Genomic DNA, 24113 nt, shown 5'->3' with positions numbered 1-24113 from the left:
GTACAAGTTCCTTACTACAGGGAGGTATGGCTGTGTCTCCTCACGTGGCTGCTTCCAGGCTGGAGATGGTGGGGATCCCAGCAGCTTCCTGTGTTCCTGCACTGTCCATGCCTGGCTCTGGAGCAGAAAGTGCAGGAAGGATTCAGCCACCTCTGAGACTCACCAACATCTCCACAGCCCCAAGGCAGCAACAGGCAGAGGCCACCAGACAGCATCACTGCCACCACAAGCTGCTGACACCTTTGTGCAGGTCCTGGCTGTGATGCTGGGCTCTCCTGCCATGTGCATTCCAGGGCTTCTGACGGGATAGGAGTGCAGCAGGCTGCCAGACCCAGGGAAACAGGTCCTGGCCAGGCTGGTGGATGGAGAAACACAATTATAGAAGAAGCAACCAACCATGGGGTTATGGTAAATCCACTTCAGAGGCAGAGAGGTGGCTCTCTCAGGCAGAGGGCATCAGCAGAGCCTCCAGTCTCTTTTACATTCACCCTGAAGCACACACACATCCCTCTGTCTTCCCCAAGAGGTGAATGGGAGCAGAATGACAGAGCTGGGAGCTGGGTTGTGGTGAGGACAAGCTGTGGTGGAGCTGGAGGAGCTGCTCCCCGCTGCTCTTGGTGCAGGGCTCACACATGGGCTGCTCCCCGCTGCTCTTGGTGCAGGGCTCACACATGGGCTGCTCCCCAGGTGCCCACGTGCAAGGCTGACACAGGCTGCAGAAATGAGGTTCTCCAACACGTTTTATCAGCAAGGGTGCTAGCTACATTATCCCCGTGCCCAGCAGAGCTCCAGCTCTCTTGTACATTATTAGCGCACACAAACTTGATTTTCCAGGGTGAATAAATGACATTTGGAGGCCAGCTCCTCTCTGTGGAGCTCTGGGAGCTGCTTTCACACAGCACCCATTGAGATCCCTGGAGAGCTGATCCCTGCACATGCACCAGCCCCTTCTTCTTCTTCTCTTGTCTCTGCCTTGGAGGAAACAGTGTTCCATGTCCAGCAATTCATCCTCCCACTCCCATTTCCTCTCAGGCTCACGCCAGCATGAGTCAGGCTGCTGGATGGGTAGGGACAATTCTCTCACATAATTTCTGTGTGGGGAACAGCATCTCTCTCATTATAACCGTTCTGTGGTTCTGTGACTATCATCAGGAGCTGTCCTGAAACCAGCTGCCCCTACAAGGCTGGTCCTGCTCCTCCCAGGCACTGGAATTTGGAGAGCCCAAGCACCAGATGAAGATGGAGGTGTATACATGGGCAATGCATGTTTTGCACAGCCTATCACATGCTGCTGGAAGCCTGGCTGTCACTTTCTGATCTGACAACAGCCACACAGGGAGCAGTGTCCCATTTACAGCCCGTAATCCAGCTCTAAGAGCAAGACTAGGCAGAGAACAGTGCACATGGCTCCTAATCCTGCTACAGAGTTGACCCATATCACAATCCTACACGGTTGTGAGCAAGGTCCTGATTAGGGCATGTGGCTGGAGCAGGGAAGAAGTTTCCTTTCCAAACACAACTGCAGCATCCCACAGCTCGTAGTGGGGTGGGAGGACCCTTCCCTGTCCCACAGTGTCCCTGCTCCATTCTCAATGGTGGTGCAGCACGGCCTGGAGGTCCTCGGGCAGGGAGCCGATGATGGTCTCGATGTACAGACTGACCCTCTGCAGTGTTTCCTCCTTCACAGGGAGGTGCTGACACCTGGCTCGGACCTGCAGGGAGACAGGAAGGTTAAAACAGCCTCAGAGTTCCTCCTTCTGCTCTGCCTGTCCTGAGCAAACTCCAGTTGTCTCTATGAGACACCAGACCCGCTGCCATAGATGGTTATGGAGACCGAAAGCTCAGCGGAGCTCAAGACCCCAGCTGGTTGCACCAGTTCCTATCAAGCAGGTTTATAAAGGACCCTCAAAGGTTTTACAGCCAGAATGTTTCAGACAGTTCACTCACCCAGGTGACTGGCAGATGGTGGCACTGCCTACCCTGCTTTTGCACTGCTCTGAACTTCTCCTGTGTCCATTGACAGCAAGAGCAGGTAACTGAGGGTGCTGAGCCAGCCACACCTCAGGGATGAGCAGAATTTGCCAGACTGGGCTACATCGTTTCCTGCTACTATTTATCTCTATGTATGTCACTGACCCACATGATTACTAACCTCTGCCTAAGAGCTCATCTCAGTCTCCCCTCTGGCAGGTTAAAGCCATTCCCCTTGTCCTGTCCCTACAAGCCCTTGCCCACAGCACCTCTCCAGGTTTCCTGTAGCCCCTTTAGGCACTGGAGCTGCTCTAAGGTCTCTCCTTAAGGAGCCTTCTTTTCTCCAGACTGAACCAGCCCAGCTCTCTCAGTCTGGCTCCAGAGCAGAGCTGCTCCAGCCCCCGCAGCATCATTTGTGTGTCCTTTCCTACACAAATATTGAAGTTTCCTGACTGTCCCAATCTCCAAATCAGGGAACAAGAGCAAAGTTTTCTAAGCAACAAATGTTATCCATGTTCCTGGTCTCTCCCTGACACAGAGATACAGACAGAAAAGAGCCAGGGCAGGAAGAAGGGAGAAAAACTCACCAGCTTCTCACGAAGTTTTAGTACCAGGTCTACAATCTCCACCTCGGACTTGTCCTTCATCCAGGCTACAATGTTCTAAAGAGAGAGAACAGCTTTCTTTAGGGACATTTCTTCTTTACAGAAGCTTTTCCCAAAGAGATACCCCTAACAAAAGCCAGGAGGAGGATTCTCATCCTCTTTCACAACTCTGCTCACAGCACTTAAACCATAAATGAACAAGACTGAGCTCTCCCCAGTTTCCTAACTGTCACAGCATCAAGTTCTTGCCTGAGGAGAAGAATGAAGGGTAGATGCAGTCACACAAAGTCAGTGCAGGCTCCCCTCCTCCAGGCAGTACTATGAATCTTGTGCTTTGCTCACAACTGAAATTTGTTTGCCAGAATCTGGCCTGTTCATAAAAGGAGACAGCTTTGGCATTGCCCACACTGTGCTCAAGGACCTGCAGTAGAGCTGAAGATCAGAGAATAACAGAATGGTTTGGGTTGGAAGGGAGCTTAAAGCTCATCCAGTTCCAACCCCCTGCCACGGCCAGGGACACCTTCCACTAGAGCAGGTTGCTCCAAGCCCCTGTCTTCAACCTGGCCTTGAACACTGCCAGGGATGGGGCAGCCACAGCTTCTCTGGGCACCCTGTGCCAGTGCCTCAGCACCTTCACAGGGAAGAACTTCTGCCTTATGTCTAACCTGAACTTCTGTTTCAGTTTGAACCCACCACCCTTTGTCTTATCACTACTGTCCCTAATGAAAAGTCCCTCTCCAGCATCCTTGTAGCCCACTTCAGATACAGGAAGGCTGCTATGAGGTCTCCACGCAGCCTTCTCTTCTCCAGGCTTAACAGCCCCAACTTTCTCAGCCTGTCTTCATACGGGAGGTGCTCCAGCCCCTGATCATCCCCGTGGCCTCTTCTGGACTTGCTCCAACAGCTCTGCATCCTCCTTATGTTGGAGACACCAGAACTGCACCCAGTGCTACAGGGGGTCTCACAGAGCAGAGGGGCAGAATTCCTTCCCTTGACCTGCTGCTCACGCTGCTTCTGATGCAGCCCAGCACACTGAGGGGTGTCTAGGCTCAAGATGCACTTGGGTAAAATGCCAGAGCTCCAGGGACCTGAGCAGCTGCTCAGTTTAAGAAAGTGGACCAGCAGTCACTACTGAAAAACCTATTTTCATTAGGCATTAAGGAAGCCAGCAAGAGATGACACTCCCAGTCTGGCTCTCTGATGACTTGGGAAGGGCATGATGGATGAAAAACAGTTGATAGAAGCAGCCAGAGCATGACTTGCTGTGGCTGACAAAGCAGGGAGCTGAGCTGCTCATGCTCCTGTCCCCTACATGTGCTGTTATCCCTGAGCACTGACAGATATGAGACAGAACTGTGGCTCCCAAGGGCAGAAGGCACTGTTCCCCTCCATCAGTGCGGAACTGAGGTGTACCAGTAAATGTCCAAGGTACCTCAAGTGTCCAAGCACCCTCATTTCCCAGGTTTCAGGCCCAAGGAGGTATCATCTGGCACTGGTTTCAATGCTGCAGCTGAACATACCGCCTCACAGATGGCCTCCAGATGAAGGGCCTCCAGCTTCTGGGTCATTTCCCGGTGCCTCTGACGGTACCAGCCATCAAAGTTGGGAGACTTGAAGAACCTTCTGTGGAAAGAGAGGTGACAGGGAGCTGGGGACAGGGGTCTCCAGAGGAGCTCATGGCTCCACTGCACACATTCCCCTTCCTGCTGCAGCAGACATGTGAGAGGAAAAGAGTCTGCCCCACAGAGGCATTAGGGATGTAAGTGATTATGAGCTAACACGCTCTGCTCCTATCTTATCTACACCAGAGGTTTCTCCCTGCTCAGGCCTGAACATGATCCAGCTGAGCAGCTTTAGCAGATTGTCACCAATGAAAGGGGCAACACTGCAGTCTCACACCTTCCTCTGCATCAGCTCATGCCTCAGCCAAGGCAAGACAGGGTGCTCTGTGTCTTTCTGCAGCCTTATTTTGTCCCACTTTTCCTCTGGAGTTATGATAGCTGTTGGAATTCACATTCCTCTGTAGTATCACAGAATCCCAGCCTGGTTTGGGTTGGAAGGGACTTTAAAGCTCTTCCAGTTCCAACCCCCTGCCACGGGCAGGGACACCTTCCACTAGAGCAGGTTGCTCCACTCCCCTGTGCCCAACCTGGCCTTGAACACTGCCAGGGATGGGACAGCCACAGCTTACAGCCACAAGTATCTTGCTTAACTCCTTTCCTGATATTTAAAGCTCGCAACCATTTGCCAGTGTGGACTTAAGTTCTATATAACTGGTGATTTACCTCTCTCCTTCATAAACAAAGTATCAGGCTATGTCAAAGGGGGTGTAACTTGTACCTCTCCTGTGCAGTCCAGTACTAAACTTCTGTTTTTACTTAGCTATGCAGGAAAATGAACAAGGGGCAGCACCATACCTGGGTTTATCTGTGCCAGAAGATTTTAGATCAAATCCAACATGGGATTGAAAAGGCACGAACTGAAACACAAGGGTTGTGGCAGCAGAGGGAGAAAAAGATGAGACAATTTAAGATGCTGTGTGAAGCTGAGTCCCAGCCACCTCAGCAGCAGGTGCTCTGGAACCAGCCTGGCTCCAGAGCAGAGCTGCTCCAGCCCTTGCAGCAGCTCCATGCCCTCCTCTGGCCTTGCTCCAGCAGCTCCATGTCCCTCTTGTGCTGGAGCCACATAAACCACAGCATTGATTCTATCCTGCGTTTGCTCCTCCTGACCATTATTAGTGAGTCAATTCTTCATAGGCCTGAGCTTTTCAGGTGCCCTGTCTCTGTCCTGAAACCCCCTTTTTGCTCCTATTCTAATTCAGGATGTGATTCACTACAACTCGCACAGGCTGTTAAGGGGATAAGGCAGGGAATTACCAAAGTCTTACCTGTAGAGACCCAACCAGTCACCCTTAAGCACACAGGTAAGTTGGGGCCCAGCATGCTCAAGGGTCTTCATGAAATCTTCCTGACAGAAAGGACGAATCTGTGGAGGGTTCTGCACAACAGAAGGTCCATATTAAACACACCAAAAGAAACTGGGGCAAGATGAGGTGTGTATTTACAGTGGAAGAGGCTGCACAAGGCACACTTGGTAACTAAGAGAACAAAACATGGATGAACATCTTAACCAGCCTTGTAGTAAAATTCAAATTAGGCTCACAATAGCTGAGCTTGCTGCAAAACAGGAAGCATCTGCCCCAGTGTTTGTTTCAGCTTGTATTTAAAGGAGTAATAACCCTCTTCCTTCAATGAGGGAAGTTCACACAGAGTATCAGAGTATGTGATCAGCATATGGCACAACTATTCCCAATCCCTGCAGGCAAAGTAAAGAAGTGACTGGAAACTGAGCATACCTTCCATGGAGTAATGGCCCTCTGCAGAGGCATCAGACTTGCAATGTAATGCTCCTAAGAAGAAATAAACCCCAAAACCATTAAATAATAATTAAAAAACTCAAGTTGCAACCATCAAGAAGCCTATTGAATGCTCATGGAGTTTGATGGTCTTCTCTGATACATCACAGACTCAAAAAACAGCCTCATACTCTCTGGTTTTTACCTCATGTGACATGAGCTCTAGTGTTCCAGCTTGTTTCCCACCATGGCTGGGTCAAAGGTCAGGTGGGCAGAAGTTGGCAGGAGAGACTAGAATCTGAGGAGACGCTCTGTCCTCCCATGTCCTGCCTCCTAAGATGATGTAGGAAAGGAAGTGGAGGAGCCAAACCTGGCCAAGAGGGAAGGCCTTGAAAGAAAGCATGTACTAAAACCTGCCCTAGGGAAGTGACCACCATGTGGAGCCTCTAAAGGTCCACAGCCAAGCTTCCCAAGCCAGAAGGGATTGCTTCATGCTGGCAATAGGTTTGATTCCAGCATTAGAGGAATGTTTTGGGCTCCCTTCCCTTCCTTATATACCTGCTTTGACTACTTGTTGAAAAGAGCAGAGAAGATCAAGTAACAGGGAGTATCTATCTATTCCTACACTGCAAATGTTCTGTCTTCACACACCGTGTGCTCCATAACCAACATGCAGATTTAAGGCTGATTACTGAGATCAAGGAGACATTTCAAGAAGCATTTTGTTCCTTTCCTTGGAGTAAAACATTTCTGGAGTGCCACATCCTGAACCTATTACAGATGCTCAGCTATGGGTAAACAATAGAGAGCAAGGGCAAACTTGTCACTCGCACATCTCCTGCTCACCCCCCTCGGGCACGTCTGTGTTCAACTCCTTACCAGGGGAATGATGAAACTCTGGGTGAGCTCCAGGAGGTGACGTCTCAGAAGGGCACTTTGGACTTCGGACGGGCGCTTCCGCTGGATCCCCTGCAAGTACACAGCACATTGCACATTCTCAAAGGTGCCATCTCCGGTATGCAGGGAACTGCAGAACCTGCACACTGCACGCAGAAGCAGCCAGTCCAGAGCAGTCTGGAAAACTGCTGTCCAAAACACACATTCCACCCTCTACTTAAACCTATCGCTCACATTTCATTGCCTACAATCTGTTTTTCAGACTCTTTTTGATAGCAATTGTTCACAGAATCAGGAAATGGTCTGGGTTGAAGGGACCTTAAAGCTCATCCAGTTCCAACCCCTGCCACGGGCAGGGACACGCAGGTCGCTCCAAGCCCCTGTGTCCAACCTGGCCTTGAACGCTACCAGGGATGGGGCAGCCACAGCTTCTCTGGGCACCCTGTGCCAGTGCCTCAGCACCCTCACAGTAAAGAGCTTCTGCCTTATATCTAACCTGAACTTCCCCTATTTAAGTTTGAAACCACCATCCCTTGTCCTGTCCCTACAGGCCCTTGTTCAAAGCCCCTCTTTAAGTTTCTTGTAGGTCTCCCTTAATAATACCAAACGAAAAATGTTAAAACTGGCACAATGAACATGTCCAAGTAACTCGACAAAATTACTGCATGCTCTAAAAGTCTGTTACTTTTGGAGAGTTCTGTATGTTTAAATCAAGCTGTTAGCACAGGTTTCCCATAAGAATGTAGGATAGAGTTGCAAGCCCTTACCTTTAGTAATCTTTTGATCAGGGTTTTGTCTTTGTGCAGGAATGTTTTATAGGAAGTATAGATTCCTAGATTGAAAACAAACCCAAACCAGGAAAAAAAACAGATGTTAGAAACAAATCTTCGCCCACATATCTAGCGGAGGCACTGCTGTATAACACAGGGATCACAGAACCCAAATTCCTAGTACTAACCCTAACCCTGGCTGCTCTGTGTGTTAATTACAGCAATGATTAAAAAGCTATTACAAGAATAGAGGAATTGCTCATGCAGCCAGTACTCACAGCAGGAGTAAAGCACACTGAACTATCTCAAGAGCCTTCTTGTGCTAAGCTGATAGTGAGATAAGTTTACTGGAGTCAGCTTATGGCCGGGCCTGAGAGGAAGTTAGTTAAGAGACAGCTGTATCTAGGCAAGCAAGTTCCTTTGACTTCCACCACATCTAAAAAGTGGGTATGATATAGAAAATAAGCCCATGAAAATTAGAAGCTCTTCTCCTGAGACTAAAATCACAGAATCCCAGACTGGTTTGGGTTGAAGGGACCTTAAAGCTCCTCCAGTTCCAACCCCCTGCCACAGGCAGGGACACCTTCCACTAGAGCAGGTTGCTCCAAGCCCCTGTGTCCAACCTGGCCTTGAACACTGCCAGGGATGGGGCAGCCACAGCTTCTCTGGGCACCCTGTGCCAGTGCCTCAGCACCCATACAGGGAAGAGCTTCTGCCTGAGAGCTCACCTCAATCTCCCCTCTGGCAGGTTAAAGTCATTCCCCTTGTCCTGTCCCTACAGACCCTTGTCTGAAGCCCCTCTACAAATGATCATATTGGCTTTTTCAACCTCAAAACAAAGCTGTATAGTTGTCTGTATTACATGGGGGATGCCACTACTGTGTAGCAGTTCAAATGTGAGAAGATGATAATGTGAGAAGATGGTGACACCAAAACACCCATTTGTTGAGAAGCAAAGAATAACATATGCCATGTTCATGTGCTAAATCCCTCATGTAGAAGGATAAACAAAACTAAATCATGCCTGACAAAATACTTACCTGGTTTTGTGTCTAGAGTTTTTAGTTTTGCCAGCTTCTTCACCTTCACTTGCTTGGGTAGGTCTCCTGTGGAATGACATTGAGTGACCAGTTCAGGCTCTGAATCCACCCCCACATCCATCGCATGCACCTGAGACACTTTGCGCTCAAGAACATCCAGTCCTACACTTGCACTACTTCAATGATACCCTCCCTTAACTCCACTTTCACATGAGCCTTCTCATCTGCTAACTTTCCTGCTCCAGTTTTGGACAAGAGAGGTGTTACGGAGGCATTGTACAAAACCCAACTCCTCAACCTAGAGGTTTCCTTGGCTTCATAGCTAATAATTTGAGCCTATCTCTCCACCTCCCTCTCCTTCTCTATCCAGTTTTCTCTTTCCTGCCCAGGAAGGACTTCTCTTTTTCTTAATGCTTAAAAAAATACAGCAAGTTAACCTCTCAATGATTTGTCTTTGTCATTGTGCTCATCCTGCACATCAACTGAGGCAGAGTCTAGACTTGCCTTTGGTTTCTCAGCTCTCACAGGAATGAAGATGTGTCAAACAACAGCTAGCACCACAACTGTGAGCTCAATGCAGGTCTACCTGCACAACAGGACTGTGCTTCCACCCTTACCTGACATTTTGAGCTCCCCAACCCGAAGAATGTGTGGCCAGTGCTGGAGAGTTTTGATAAAGAAAGGGTTTGTGACTCCCACAACAATGTTTGGCCTGGAAAGAGGGGGAAAAAAGGCAGATCAGTGTTAACCTGGGGATTTCCTTCACACAGCAGTGGCAAGGAGGGCAGGAAGGGTCTAGTGGCTACTTACGGAGCTTGTGTCCTGGTGGTGTACTCTTTAAATTCACTGTCGTGGATGGTAAAGTAGGGGCGGTAGTCACAGCAGTACCTCAGAGGAGCCAGGCAGCTGTAAGGAGACATAAACCCTTCACAGAGCAGGAATATGTGTTTATATCATGTGTATGAACTGGAGCAGTGGTTTTGTCCTGCCAGAGGTAACACTTTGGAGGAGTTCCAGGGTTTGGGGTTCCTTTTTGCTAAAGCAGAGTTCAAAGCTGGGGAGACAAAGTTCCTCAGGGCTATGAACCATCAGATCTCCTCACACAGGAGATTCACTTTTACTCCTCTTTACCATTATAAAGTATGAGCAACACTCTCTTGCTATGCTCTTTGTTTCCATGCTTTCATGTGCAAATTCAAGCTAACAATTGACTTGGCACAAGAATGAATCTGAAAGAGAAGAGCTGCCAGAACCCATTATTCCAGCTCCCTGTATCTCCAAATTTCCTGGCATTACCTGGTAAGTGCCAGAACCATTTCTGAAGACACTGTAGGGGATGGTGCCATGACAACAATTGGCTCTCCCAGTAACATCAGCTCCCACAACATCTGGATGTGAATTAACACTGGCTGGAAACATCTGTTAGTGAGCAGAAGAATGACAAGCTGAGCTTAGAGATGCAGTTCAGACACAACCAGACACAGTCTTTGCATATGCCCCTGCCCAGATGTGCTTCTATCTGGGAATCTGAAACCCAGGACTGAGTTTTAGCATTCCCCAATAATGCCACGTCTTTACACATGCTGCTGCTCAACCATTTCAGATATGTTTAAAGGAAATGTAAAGCAATGTAAAACAACCAGCTGATCATGTTGCTCTCTGTGTGTTTTTTTCATCTAAGCAAAGTAAAATGCATGCGGATTACAGCAGATGTGTCTCTATTGGAATTACACTGATAATGCAGACAAGTGCGGTTCAGGCACTCCATGTCAACATGTCAAAGCTTGAGCTGATCACTAGCCAAGGTCAAGAGAAGAAACCTCCTCTAACCAGGACACAGGGGTGTGGTAAGGGCAGCACACACAGGTTTAAACACTGAAGCTCTGCAAGCTTTAAACACAAGCTCTGCAAGCCCAGTATTCTACATGAATCTCTGCAAAGCAGTAAGTTTTGGTTCTTCATTATCCTTAGGATTTATAAGATGCTCTGAGGAAGGAGAGGGGAGAGCAGAGGGAGAGGAGGGGGTTGCAGGGATGGTGGCTCTCACCTGAAAAGATCCAGTTCATGAATACTGGGGAGAACCAATGGGGCTGGTAACAGATTCTAGATGAGGGAGAGAAAACACCAAACAAAACCAAAACTGTTAGTAAATGGAAGCCTCCTGGCTGAAATGCCAACTATACTGACCACATCCACTCCCTGTACAACAAGCACAAAAAGAAGAGAACAAGGTTAACACTTAGAGGGATGGATCTGGACTGAGCATTCAAGGTCCAAATGAATTCCCTTTCCTACAAGATCATCAGGAATCCCTTCTTTCCAAGATGCGAAGGACTTCCCATGCCTGCTCCTTAAGGTCCAAATGAATTCCCTTTCCTACAAGATCATCAGGAATCCCTTCTTTCCAAGATGCGAAGGACTTCCCATGCCTGTTCCTTTATATTCTATAGTTTCCTCTGGTGGAAGACACAGCTTAAGATACAGATGGAGACAATAAGGGTTAGCAATATGGATACCAGAAGTTGTGAAAGATGATAACATTATCCAAAGAGAGGAAAAGGGAGAAGATGAAATGAACAAGAATCAAAATGAAAGCTGAATCAAAGCAGTAAAGAGCGGTTTCAAACAGGATTAAGGCTGAAAGAGTTCCAGCTCTTCTCCATCCTCCCTCCTCAACAGTCTAGATTCTTCTCATCATGGGCTTGTGTCACACCATGCCTCATCTCACCTCTTGGTTGAACTGTTTCACTGGGCTTGATCCTGGCTTATCCACCCTTGATGGGATTCTCACCTAGATTACAAGTAAGAACAGATTATCCAGGGAGATGGGATCAGCATGCACACACACTCTGCTTTCTTCCCTAAGAATCATCCGCATGAGAAAGCTTCCCAATTCCAAAGTCTATTTGTACAAAGGTTGGGACTAAAGGGACAGACTCTGGAGTAAAGAGCAAACTGAACATCCAGAAGGAAAGGGAATACCAGTCCCACCTCCCAGTTTGCCCCAGTCTGCTGCTGAAAACATACCATCACCACCAAGTACCTGAATGACAACGCCCATCACTGGAAGGTTCAGGGTCTGTCCTGGTACAGGAGGTGGCCACTGATCAATCTCGTTGCACACTGCAGGGACACAGAGAAAGAAAAAGCTGAATGTGAAGGTCAAAACAGTTGATTCAGCTGGGCTTGTGAGTTCTGCCCATTCAAATCAGCCTTAGTGCACATGTCCCCCTGGCTAGCTGCAAACAAACCCTCAATCAAGTAATAATAGAATGGTTTGGGTTGGAAAGGACCTTAAGATCATCCAGTTCCAGCCCCCTGCCATGGGCAGGGACACCTCTAGACCATGTCACTCAAGGCTCTGTCCAACCTGGCCTTGAACACTGCCAGGGATGGGGCAGCCACAGCTTCGCTGGGCACCCTGTGCCAGCGCCTCAGCACCCTCCCAGGGAAGAGCTTCTGCCTAACAGCTCATCTAAATCTCCTCTCTGGCAGGACCCCCAAGTCCTCAGCACCCTCACAGTAAAGAACTTCTTCCTTTTATCCAGCCTAAATCTCCACTGTTTCAGTTTGAACCCATCACCCCTCATCCTGTCACTACAATCGCTGATAAAGAGTCCCTCTCCAGAATGTTTGTAGCCTCCTTCAGACACTGGGAGCTGCTCTGAGGTCTCCACGCAGCCTTCTCTTCTCCAGGCTGAACAGCCCCAATGTTCTCAGCCTGTCTCCATAAGGGAGGTGCTCCAGCCCCTGATCATCCTCATGGCCTCCTCTGGATTTGCTCTAACAGCTCCATGTCCTTCTTATGTTGAAGGATACCAGAACTGCTCACAGTGCTCACCTGACTTACATCTGCACCACCATTTCCAGTGCAGTCCCAGCAGCACTATACTGCTGATAAATCATGATTAAATTGAATAGTGCAATAAAGACCTGTACAGAGATGTAGCATTAGCAGGTTTTCCTCTCTCTGGGAATACATTGTATGGAAAACTGACAGCGACATCTATGAGGGTTGTCAGACATTTCCCATTGATGCTTCCTTTACAGCTGTTTATAATTTTGACATTTAACCACTTGAATGAAAGTTTTCCCTGTAGGAATCTGTTCCAGAAAGAACTGATTTGGAACATTTCAACTGTCTTTCAGAAACCTCCTGATAAAAACCTTGAAAGACCCCAGTGTGCAAAGCCTCCCCCCCGAGATGTGAGGGCTCACCTGCCTCCAGGCATGGCTCCAGCTTGTCAAAGTACTCAGGAGCAATCAGCTGCAGCAGGGACTGGAACAAGTTCACATATGGAAGGCGTGACACTAGCACCAAGGACTGAAAAAAGGCACATACAGGAGTCAGAAAGCATGATAATTGCTAGCACTGGATATAATTACACTGCTTACTAGGGGGTTAGCCTTGAAAACCAACATCAAACACATGAAATTGCTTCAAGGCAGCACTTTTACTGGTGGAGTTCTTCCTAGAACCATGGAATGGTTTCAGGTAAAGGGACCTTAAAGCCCCTCCAGTTCTAATCCACTGGCACGGGAAGGGACACCTTCCACTAGAGCAGGTTGCTCCAAGCCCCTGTGTCCAACCTGACCTTGAACACTGCCAGGGATGGGGCAGCCACAGCTTCTCTGCGCACCCTGTGCCAGTGCCTCAGCACTCTCACAAGGAAGAACCTAAGAGCTCATCTCAGTCTCCACTCTGGCAGGTTAAAGCCATTCCCCTTGTCCTGTCTCTACAGGCCCTTGTGCAAAGCCCCTCTCCAGGTTTCTTGCAGCCCCTTTAGGCACTGGAACTGCTCTAAGGTCTCCCTTTAAGGAGCTTTCTCTTCTCCAGGCTGAACCAGCCCAGCTCTCCCATCCTTTTCTCACATCGCTTCCCATCCCTTGGATCATCTTTGTGGCCCTTCTCTGGCCCCTCTCCAGCCTGAGACCCTCTGTCATTTGTTTGAGAGGATGGCATTTTATCTCTCGATGTGAAAAACCACTACTGAAAGTAATTCCAGGGACCCATGGAGAAAAGCAGATCTTTGGATCAAAGCAAAGAGTGCAATTCTACTCTCTTTCGGGCAGTGACCATACCCATCTGGCTAAAGAATATAAAGCACTTTGTGTATTTATGCTGAAAGAAACCTGCAGTTTATATTATTTTTCCCAGTGTCTGTGCCACAAGAATTCATATTAAGAGACAGTGTTGGTGAGGTACCAGCAGTGCCACTGCTGCTGGGCAGAAAATGCATCCCAGGAGGAGATCCATTCCCAGATGGCTACTAATGACAGTAAGGTTAAGGTATAACTAGCAACAGCGAGCAGATACTCTCACTATCTGTGACACCAGAGTATGTACTGAAGCAAATGTTCAGGTGCTTGAGGATCTCGTGATTCAGACAGCAGGTCACTGCACAACACACCATGGCAACAGCATCCAGCTTTGTTTGGAATGACACTTTCCACATACTCCTGTTCCCTGCGACCTTTGCTGTTTCCTGCAGAAGCACTGGGGGTGTCACGTAGGAAGTGGTGCTGGTTACAGCTAGGGCTAGGTGCCTTCTTACAGCTACGTAGCAGCTGAGTAACAAGCTATCTGGTTGCAGCACTCACCTTCTGAAAATAGCCCCTCTTCATGGAGCTGTCCTTGACTTGCCTGAAGTACACATAACCAAAGTAATGAGCTGATTCCCTCTGCAAGAGACCAACAGTGCTGTTACTGAGCAACCCATCCCTGCTGCCACCAAACTGCCTCTGGCCACTGACCTAACAGCACGCTGCACTCCTGTGATGATGCAATGACAGCATTCCCTCCTGTTTACCAGCATTATCTATGCTAAACTATCCAGGAGAGCTTCCAAATGGGAAGATAGAGAGGAGATAAACATCTAAACTCCCCCAGATTACAGCCTCTGGGTAGCACTTTTTGCTAGCCCCTTTGTGCAGCACCTTCAGGGCATCCACGCAAAGGGTTAACTGAGGTTTCCACTATTAGGACCAGCTCAGCCAACCCACTGAGCTCATCTGTGCTGCCAATCTTGTGCTCTGACTCTCTTTTCCTTCACAGCTAGAGGACAATGTACTGTTGAGGAAGGAATACTTCATCTTCTGAGGGGAGGAAACGTCCTCTGTGGTACCCATCGCATTTACCTATTGCTTTATGACGTATTTAAGGCAGAACCCATCAAACTTGTCTTTATATAATTTTTTGAAGTCCCAGTTTAAGGCACCTTTGTCTCCCCAAATATTATTTTTGCACAACAGAACCCAGTTTTCCTTGCCTTTCTTCTCTAAAGCTGGGTAACCTGTGAGGCAGTGTCTGCTTGCTACAGAGCACTAGAGATGTTTGCAAGCTGAAACACCTCTAGACCAGAATTTAGGAAAAGAAATCCTCCTGCTCCCTCTCAGATCAGCAATCCATTTCTGGACTGCACATTACAAAATCACGTCACAGAAAGATTGCAGAAGTATTAAACAGGCTCATGCACAGGAAGCATCACCTCAAAGGAGAGAGCAGAAGACGACAAGCTGATCTGATGGCCTTCTGCTCAATAAGAAGAAGCAACAGTGCTCACCCCTTCCGTGTGTGAAATGGGTAGTTCACTGATGGAAAACCCACAGCTAATGGACACTTCTGATCTTAGTGCTTGGGTTTGGTTAGACCAGCCCATGCAGAGCAAGCCAAGCATGGATTTGTAGCATGCCAATTATTCTGGCTGGTTTTATATGCATAGATCCTGCAACAAAAGAAAAGAACCATCACCCCTCAACAACAGAGGTAAACATGGGCAAGAATATTCTTGCCTTGCCTCATAGAACATGCACAGGTAGCCATGCACGCTGTTGGATGTCACTTGGGTGCCATCGTTTTTCTTTTTGCTATAGCCAGCCATGATCCTTGCCCTAAGCTGGGGTCTCCTGATTCAGTTCCACCTCTCAGAGTAGCTGGGATTCTCAACACAGCCCTCTACAGATATTAACATGGAAGTAAGTCCCTGTGCTGAAAGCTTTCTCCTTTGCTGACTGTTCCCACAGCCAGATAAAATGCGTACTTCATGCAGAGAAAACAAATCAAAAGCATAGTTGGTTTTTACCCCAATAGCACTACCATTTGCTTAGCATGTGTAAGCAGTGCACTGAAACCCAACTGACCTGCAGCATCAGAGAGGCTTCTCTATTGTACTCGCCATCATCCTCGTAGTGAGTGGTCCTCTGCCCCCCCGACTGGCGCAGGCGAAAGCTGAACTGAGTGTCCCCCAGGCCACCTGAGACAGAGAAACCCACAAATGCTTAGAAGGAAGTTTCAGTCAAGAGAAAGCTGGGAACTGGTTACATCTGAAGTGCTGACATAAACAGGGATGCTCATTTACAAGGAATTCTAAAACTGAAGAAGGAATTGGAGAGTAACAGCATAAAGGAACCCCAAAGTCTCAGTGCAGGACACGTAGCTCACCAGAAGAACCAGCATCACTAAGCTAAACTTTGCCAAGCCATTGCTGGGAACATTACAGATATCAGCCAGTATCATCAAACCTGAGCTGCTATAGCCACCACTTGTTATACACCCTACTGAAAAACCTACAAACAACCCTAATCCAGGACCACACAAACACTGATTTTAAGGACAATCCCCTGCACAACAGTTCCAGCACCATGGCTGGGCAGCCCATGGGTCACACTGTGCTATTCATCCCCCTCAAGTATAATTTGTCCAGCAGGAAAAAGAGAAGCATGAAGTGCTCAGGATTTTTCACCAGTTGGTTAGGGCGGGCAGAAGGTGTAGGGCTGAGTATGTGCAAGTCAGCTATGAGGAAACACATAAAGCTGACTGAACAAAACCCAAGGCTCAACTGATTAAAGTAGTCCAGCATGATAAGAGGGCATGCTCCCTTCTCACTGCCTGCAGATGTTGTGCTCTGAAGAAGAGTAGTGACTGCTGTGTATGTGTGTTATGAAGATATTTCTATTAGGAAACAATTTACTTGGATAAAAGAGACACTTAGTGTGAGTGTTCACTAAGGTCTAGTGCAAGTACATCCTTAAAAGCATTTCAACCTAAACTGGGAAGGCTGTAGCAAACTAAGTCAGGAATCAGCCTTAAAGAAACAGGTACTGGGATGAAATTAACCTGCTTATTTCTTAATGTCACCTTCCTGATTTATAAAGCCAAGCTTTGGGAATACTTCTGCTGTGAAAGCATCCACCCTCTTCCCATCTACTGCTCTTCACTGAGCACATCACAAACACAGAAATGCTGCAGTTGAGAGCTGCAGACTTTAAGGAACATACTCTCTGTGACTGTTTTCTATATCTTACTGGCACGGGTGAAGCATGAGTGTGTGAGAGTATCAAGATATTGCCCCATCACCCACTCGATCCAGATTCTACATCCACAGAGCAATCAATGTGCCAAGAAGCCTCTTTGTTCAGACCTAAGGGAGGGTGCTCCTTGATGTCACAGTGTTAGAGGCGAGGACTCATTCTTTCCATCATGAACCCATTTCTTCATGGCAATGAACCATCCCAGAAAGGCCAACAGCTGCTATTACTTACCTGAGTAGGAGTCTGGGAAGGACAAGTAACAGATACTGGTTTTCTACAACAAACAAAACCACACATTAGAAAAGCTCCATCTCTGCTGCTCAATATCTTTAGAAACAGGGGGGAAATAATTGAAATAGTTCTTACCTCTTTCTCTGTTAGCCTGAAGTCATAAGGATACACCAGCTGCAAGAGACAAGAGCCATGAAAGTCAGTCCCTCGGCTCCCCCACGACTTCTACCCCCATCTATAGATACTGCTGCCATACAATAAGCACCTTATTTTTCCCAACACAACACATCCTACAAGGAGGTTCTTCCCTGTGAGGGTGCTGAGGCGCTGGCACAGGGTGTCCAGAGAAGCTGTGGCTGCCCCATCCCTGACAGTGTTCAAGGCCAGGTTGGACACAGGGGCTTGGAGCAACCTGCCCTAGTGGAAGGTGTCCCTGCCTGTGGCAGGAGGTTGGAACTGGAGGAGCTTTAAAGTTCCTTCCACCCTAACCAGTCTGTGACTTTATGACAGACTAAAAATGGCTTTTAAAATGAAGCAATGCCATAGATGTGATGAGGTCTGGAAGGAAGAGCTACTGGGGGATGGTAACAGCCAGGGCTGGGAAACCACTTTTCTAGCAGCAAAGGGCAGGATTACTGTTCTCAAAGGCAGAGGAAAGGAGGCAGCAGTCATCAAAGGTGACAGTCATAGTCCAGACAAAGGTTCTGACTGTACGAAGAGATCAGAAAACAGAACATCCTGCGTACACTGAACAACACCAAATCTGATGTTAGACACAGCCTTGGGAATATATCCTAGCCTCGGGGTGAAAACACTTATTTAAGAGTCCTAAGGGAGTGCTCAGATAGAGATGCTGTTCCCTGTAACCAGGGAGAGCAGAAAGTGGGTAGTTAAGAGAGGTCTGAGAGGATTCAGAGCTGTGTTGTAGGCTCCCTGATTTGAGATCTGTTGTTAGAAAGCCAAGGTTTAGTTTGTAAGGAAAGAGGTGGCTGTGGCACGGGCTTGAACATTTATGCTTTGTCAGCATACACTGAGTTGTGTTCCACCCAATTTATCAGCCAGCATTTCAGATAAGAGGGACTGTCAAAGGCTCTAGTTAAGGACTCCAGCCTTGTAGCTGAACTGTGTAAATACTGATAACACTGTTTCTACATTTACCCATTGAAATTTCATTTACCCAATGAAAGAGAACTCAATGCAAGACTTCTCAGGTCAGAGCTGAAAGCAAAAGCAACATCCACTGCAGAAACAATTGCACTGAGGAGTGAGAAATGACAAAGCTATGGTAGGAATGAGTTTCACATGTCCCTGGGCAGGGGGCAAGAACCAGAGTCTTCATAGATCTGCAGCAGTTCTCTTCCCAGCCTCACAGCAAGCACTGATGGGGATGTGCAGAGGTTGCCAGTGGCTTTACGTAAGCGAGTAAGTCAGAACTGAGCCCTGAATGGCTTGGGAAATGGAGACAGCTCATCAGGCTTCTGCAGTGACTCTGCTCCAGGTCAGTGTGCGAGTCATCTGGATCTCAAATCAGGAGCTCAGCTCTTCTAACAGGGCTATAAATAGCAGGAGTGGCACCATGCCAGAGCACTGGAAGTTCACCGAGCGAGCTTGCTTTGCTCTGACAATTCCCCACTGATTCCTTGGCAAGGTCATCTCATCAGCTTCAGAGAGGGAGCCAAGTGAACAATTAAACATTCCCCTGATTAGCCCTCAGTTAAAGCTGCTCTGAAAGATGGAAGCTGCAAAAAGCAGGAGGAAAATGAGCATGTGCAGCTACAGCGGTGAAGGCACAGCAAGAGGATGAGTGCCAGAGCATGAGGGGATGCACCACAGAAGACACACTCCTCTGCTCATTGTGTTACTGCATTAAGTGACTGAATAAATTCTTGTGGTCAGGACTAACTTAATGCTCATACAACCATTTATTTGGTTCATTCCCATGTAATAATGGTTAGACCAGGAACAGAGACAGGACATCTGAGGCTGATTCATTGAGAAGCTCAGGAATCTCACAGCATCGTGCTTGCTGCTGATGTAAACTTCAAGAGTCCAGGTAGACTTAGAACCCTGCTGCTACTGTTCCTGGGGGGTCTTTCTGCAAGTAAATCAGACCAGAAGCGGATACTGATGGTTCCTAACTGCCCCGTGGGCCCAAGTTTAACTGTCCAAGGCCAGGTTGGACAGGGCTTGAAGCAATCTGCTCTAGTGGAAGGTGTCCCTGTCCGTGGCAGGAGTTGGAGCTGGAGGAGCTGTAAGGTCCTTTCCAACCCAAACCACTCCATGATATGCTAAGCTCATGCTTCACTTGGAGGTGTGTGTTCAGGATTTTAGGGGGGTAAAAGGGAAAAGAAGAAAAAAAACCCAGCCTCAAATGCTCCTGAGCACAGAAGTATTGATGGACTCCAAATCTCAGATGACTTTGAAAAATACCTTATCTTCTGCTTCCTTGCTATCCCTTCAGTTTAAGTCTGAAGTGTTTCTATGTTTTGGGATGGGGAGGAAATCCCTAAGTGTTTACCAGATTAAACCCCCAGTCTAAAGCAGTAAGAATCAGTGGCTAGAACTTCCCAAAAGTAAAAAGACAGTAAACAAAAAGGAATGTTTTACTTGTACAAGTCCCTGGATATCTCAGAAATAGTCCAAAAGGGCTTAAATCATGTCCTAACTTGTAATACAGCCTTCTCTCCCATCAGTGGTGCATTAACAACCGTGGAGGTGACACATGTTGCTGGAAGGAGATCCTTGCTGATTGCCAAGTACTCAGCTGCTGTCAGCAACACATCCAGAAAATGACTTCTGGTGACTCTGAAGTAACCAGGCTCCACAGAGTGCCTGAGTTTGGGAAAGCTCAGGAGGGAGGAGCCAGTGTCACTGGAAAAGGGATATTTTCAAACCATGGGGAGGAATTAGTGGTGTTTCTGTGACAGCAGCAGCAGAGAAGCTGGTATCCTTGAGGAGCTGGACAGTGAGGGGCCGGTGGGGATCCCAGCCTGGAGAGGAGCATCTCAGACACAAGTCTTCTCTCTCCTAGTGTTTTTTCTGTCTGTAGTAACTATTTGAAGAAATGCAAATTGGTGGATGAGTCAGAAACAGCAGTTGTATCTGATTTTTGCATTGACCTGCTTTTAGAGCAGCCCTGAGGAGAAGGACTTGGGGTACTGGGTGAGAAGAAGCTCCCCATGACCCAGCTTCAGTGTGCACTTGAGCCCAGAACCCCCCTGTGTGCTGGGCTGCACCCCCAGAGCACGAGCAGCAGCCCAGGGAAGGGATCCTACCCCTCTGCTGCGCTCTGGGGAGACCCACCCACTGCAGTCCTGATCCAGCTCTAGGGAAGCAGCACAAGAGGGACGTGGAGCTGTTGGAGTGAGGCCAGAGAAGGCCATGGAGATGCTGTGAGGGCTGGAGCAGCTCTGCTCTGGAGCAAGGCTGAGAGAGCTGGGCTGGTTCAGCCTGGAGAAGAGAAGGCTCCTTAAGGGGAGACCTCAGAGCAGCTCCAGTGCCTAAACAGGCTACAAGAAACCTGGAGAGGGGCTTTGGACAAGGGCCTGTAGGGACAGGACAAGGGGAATGGCTTTAACCTGACAGAGGGGAGATTTAGATGAGCTCTTAGGCAGAAGTTCTTTCCTGTGAGGATGCTGAGGCACTGGTACAGGGTGCCCAGAGAAGCTGTGCCTGCCCCATCCCTGGCAGTACTCAAGGCCAGGTTGGACACAGGGGCTTGGAGCAACCTGCTCTAGTGGAAGGTGTCCCTGCCCATGGCAGGGGGTTGGAACTGGAGGAGCTTTAAAGTCCCTTCAACCCAAACCATTCTATGCTTCCTTTGAAACACCTTTTCTACTGTATATTCAAATAGCAGCAGAGTGGGATTCACTGAATTTCAGGCCAATGGTGTATCCACACCTCAAGATGACTGCACAGAACACAAATCATGCAATGCCTGGAAACCTGAGCAGAGCCTAAGCAAGGCCTTGGTTGTATTCACAGAGCCTACCCCATTCCAGGATAGAAAACAAGATATTTTCCCTGGAAAGAGTCCTATACCTGAGAAAAAGTTATCTTCAGGAAGGGATGGGAAGGTCTCAGCACAGAAACCCTGACAGGGACAGGCCTGCAGGGGACATCCTAAGGTCAGGCTGCACTTGGGATGTCTGCACCTTCACACACTGGTTTACAGACATGATGCATGAGGATGGTGCAACCTCCAGAACAGAGGTTTCCCTTCCTGCTGACTCACTTTGCTGCGAGCATGAGGTAGTACAAGTTACTCCAGGTATTTGTAGCCTGTCACTCGGTGCAATCCTCGGGTGTGTGATCAGCTCCTGTGTGTAAATCACTCTGCAGAGGTTTGTACACCCACAAAACCACAGAGAGCTCTGGCAAGATCTAATCCCAGCCAGCTACACCAACCTGGTCATGTCTATGGCACACTGCCATAGGCGTTCCAAACTTCCCACACACTCAGCCAGGCCTGAGGAAGTCCCACAGATGTGTTTTAAACCTAGAAACATGCAGTTGAGGGCACAAACATGAAACTCCCTCTTCCTGGCTGCAGAAAGCAGCCTGCTTGGAGACAAGCTGATCCTGGACCAACTAAATCTGGACCCAATCTAGACCAACTGAGGCACCAAATGGAGATAAGCAGGAAGATAATGACCCCATTTGACTACTGGCTATTCCACTACTGTGGAATTTTCATTGTTTTAAATGCTTTTACCTGGAATTCCCCTAAAAGACAGCAACAGCTTGAGATTTCTTATTTTCCCAAGACCAAAGAATGGAACATGGATCTTTATCACACAAATTCTCCTCAGCCTCCTCCTTTCTGGGTGTCTCACACAATGCAGACCCCTGTTCCCTGCCCAAACCCTTTGTTCAGAGACAGAAATACACATGGATACCCAAAGGAAAAGGAACAGAGGGGCTGTGTCCTCACTCAGGCCAAGTACTGAGGTGTTCCCAGTTGTCTTGCTCATTTATACCACAAGAAACATCTTCCCATCACTACTTATGTAGGCAAAGGAGGAAAAGGGAAGAAGAAAAGCAAAGGAAGAAAAAGACCTTTCCAGGGATTAAGAACCCACATTACTCAGTTGATTGCACTTCAATTACAAAGTCCCCTCCTTAGAATGCTACACAGGCAATAAAACTGGTAGGAAAGCACCTCTGTAGCTCCATTAAGACACACTTATGAGTCATTAAGTTGTAAATGCTAATTATTATCCCGTATCCATATCCTTCCCAACATGTACCAGGTCTAGGAGAGAGTCCAGAGCATGTGAAACTCAGTTCTACAGCACATTGGTTTTATTTATTTCAGGTTTCATGGAAAGAAACATAGTGAAGTGTTTAAGGAAACAGAGCAGCAATGGGCTGGCTTCATCTCTGCCACTTTCCACTCCCTTCAGAAGCTTCAGCATGACTTTAAAATGCCTCAGATCTCTGAAAAACCCTGTTAACCTCCTTACACAAGGGGGAAGTGAGGAGCATTTCCCCACAGCTACACAACAGATGAGGAACTGGAAATAAGCCCTTGGGTTGAAAATAGCCCAGACATATCTGCCCCCCTTACATTGCACTGTCTATAACACCAACCTCTTCTTGCCTTCAGCCACGATACAAGCCGTGGGTATCTACCTCCCTTTGAATCCTCTTTCGGAGGTAACTTCCAGGGATAGGGCAAAGCTGTTCCAGCCCTTTCCCTCCCAGTTCATCCTCTCTGGCCCCTCAGTGATGTATCAGACCTGGGAAGCTCCTGACAACGCAGGAACTGTAACACTTCTGACAGAGCTGCTCAAGCACCTCATTATCTCCCCACCGCCCCCCCCCTATTCCCACCCAGCTCCTGCGACATCCCCCTCAGCTCCTCCTTATCCCCCACTGATCCCACACATCAGACCTGTGTTTGTAAGCGAGATTCATCCTGAACCCCTGCTCCACACCCCATCTTCCTGCCTTCAGCTCTTCCTCCACAGCCTTCTCCCACCACGCTCCTTCTCCCTTCACAGCCTGCCCCCTCTTCGGCAGCCCCCTGCCCACCTAAGTCACACCACTGCCGCCGTTTGTCCCGTACACACACCTCGCATCCTGGGCCCTGCACACTCCGTCTTCCCATCCGCAGGGCGCTTCTCTGGCCCGGCTCTGCCACCCCGGCCCACCCCGGCGCTGCCACCGTGGGGTGGGATGAGCCCCCACATCTCTGCTCTGCACCCACCGTCCCATGCCTGTTCGCTGCCCCGCACCGCGACCCTTCTCCCCCACAGCCTGACAGGGGCTTCCCCACAGCTCTGGGACCAACGCCCACCCCACGCCCCAAGGCCCGCCCGGGCCCAAGTCCGCCCCACGCCCCCCCGGCCCTGCCCGCACCTCCATGGCCTGGCCCAGCTCCAGGTCGAAGGTGACCACGCAGACACAGTCGAGCCAGGCGGAGAAGCGGGCCCAGGGCAGCGGGGAGGCGGCCGCGGGCCGGCGCGGCCGGGACTCGGCCCGGCACAGCGCGTCCATGGCAGCGGCCGCTCCGCCCGGCCCGGCCCGGCCCGGCCCCGCCCCGCCGCGCCGCGCCGCCCGGCGGCCCGGAGGTCCCGTGCTTGCCGCCACCACCATCGAGACGGCTCCGGGCGCGCAGAGTGGCTCTGGGGCGGGCGTCGGGGCGGGCGTCAGGGCGGGCGCGGCTGTGGCAGTGGTTTGCGGGGCCGCGTGGGCCCGGTACGGCCGCCGGTAAACCCAGCTCACCCTGCCCGGTTCTGCTTCCTGCCGCGGCTGCCGCTTTCCAGAGCCTCGCCCTTCCGCCCCCAGCGCCTGACTGCAGCTCGGGCTCCCCGTCACGGACCACCCGCGGCTCGGTCACCCCAGGCCGGGGTCTCCTGCCCCGGTCCGGTGCCCTCCACTGGGCCCGGGCTTGGGCTCCTGTAGGCGGGGAATGGTGCGGGGGCACCAA

At 49.2% G+C, this 24113-nt stretch overlaps 1 protein-coding gene across 1 annotated transcript; it reads right to left on the bottom strand.

Moving 5' to 3' along the window:
* Positions 1–642: 642 nt before the first annotated feature.
* DENND6B (DENN domain containing 6B) lies at positions 643–23712 on the bottom strand. Its single transcript, XM_057422445.1, has 20 exons — positions 23543–23712; positions 17315–17353; positions 17180–17222; positions 15779–15891; positions 14240–14320; positions 12857–12962; positions 11682–11761; positions 11367–11429; positions 10686–10741; positions 9935–10057; positions 9449–9544; positions 9256–9350; positions 8639–8704; positions 7596–7660; positions 6811–6900; positions 5932–5985; positions 5464–5573; positions 4097–4199; positions 2559–2633; positions 643–1712 (listed from the first exon to the last, which is right to left on the bottom strand). Exons 1-20 carry the CDS (start codon positions 23678–23680, stop codon positions 1590–1592), a joined length of 1719 nt encoding a protein of 572 aa, XP_057278428.1. The 5' UTR covers positions 23681–23712; the 3' UTR covers positions 643–1589.
* Positions 23713–24113: the final 401 nt, after the last annotated feature.

Source organism: Pezoporus wallicus, unplaced genomic scaffold (assembly GCF_028554395.1).
Source record: "Pezoporus wallicus isolate ANWC-B61680 ecotype Strahan unplaced genomic scaffold, APGP_CSIRO_Pwel_v1 contig_3058, whole genome shotgun sequence".
Lineage (NCBI taxonomy): Eukaryota > Metazoa > Chordata > Aves > Psittaciformes > Psittacidae > Pezoporus > Pezoporus wallicus.
This window is presented reverse-complemented; position numbering and strand designations above follow the sequence as displayed.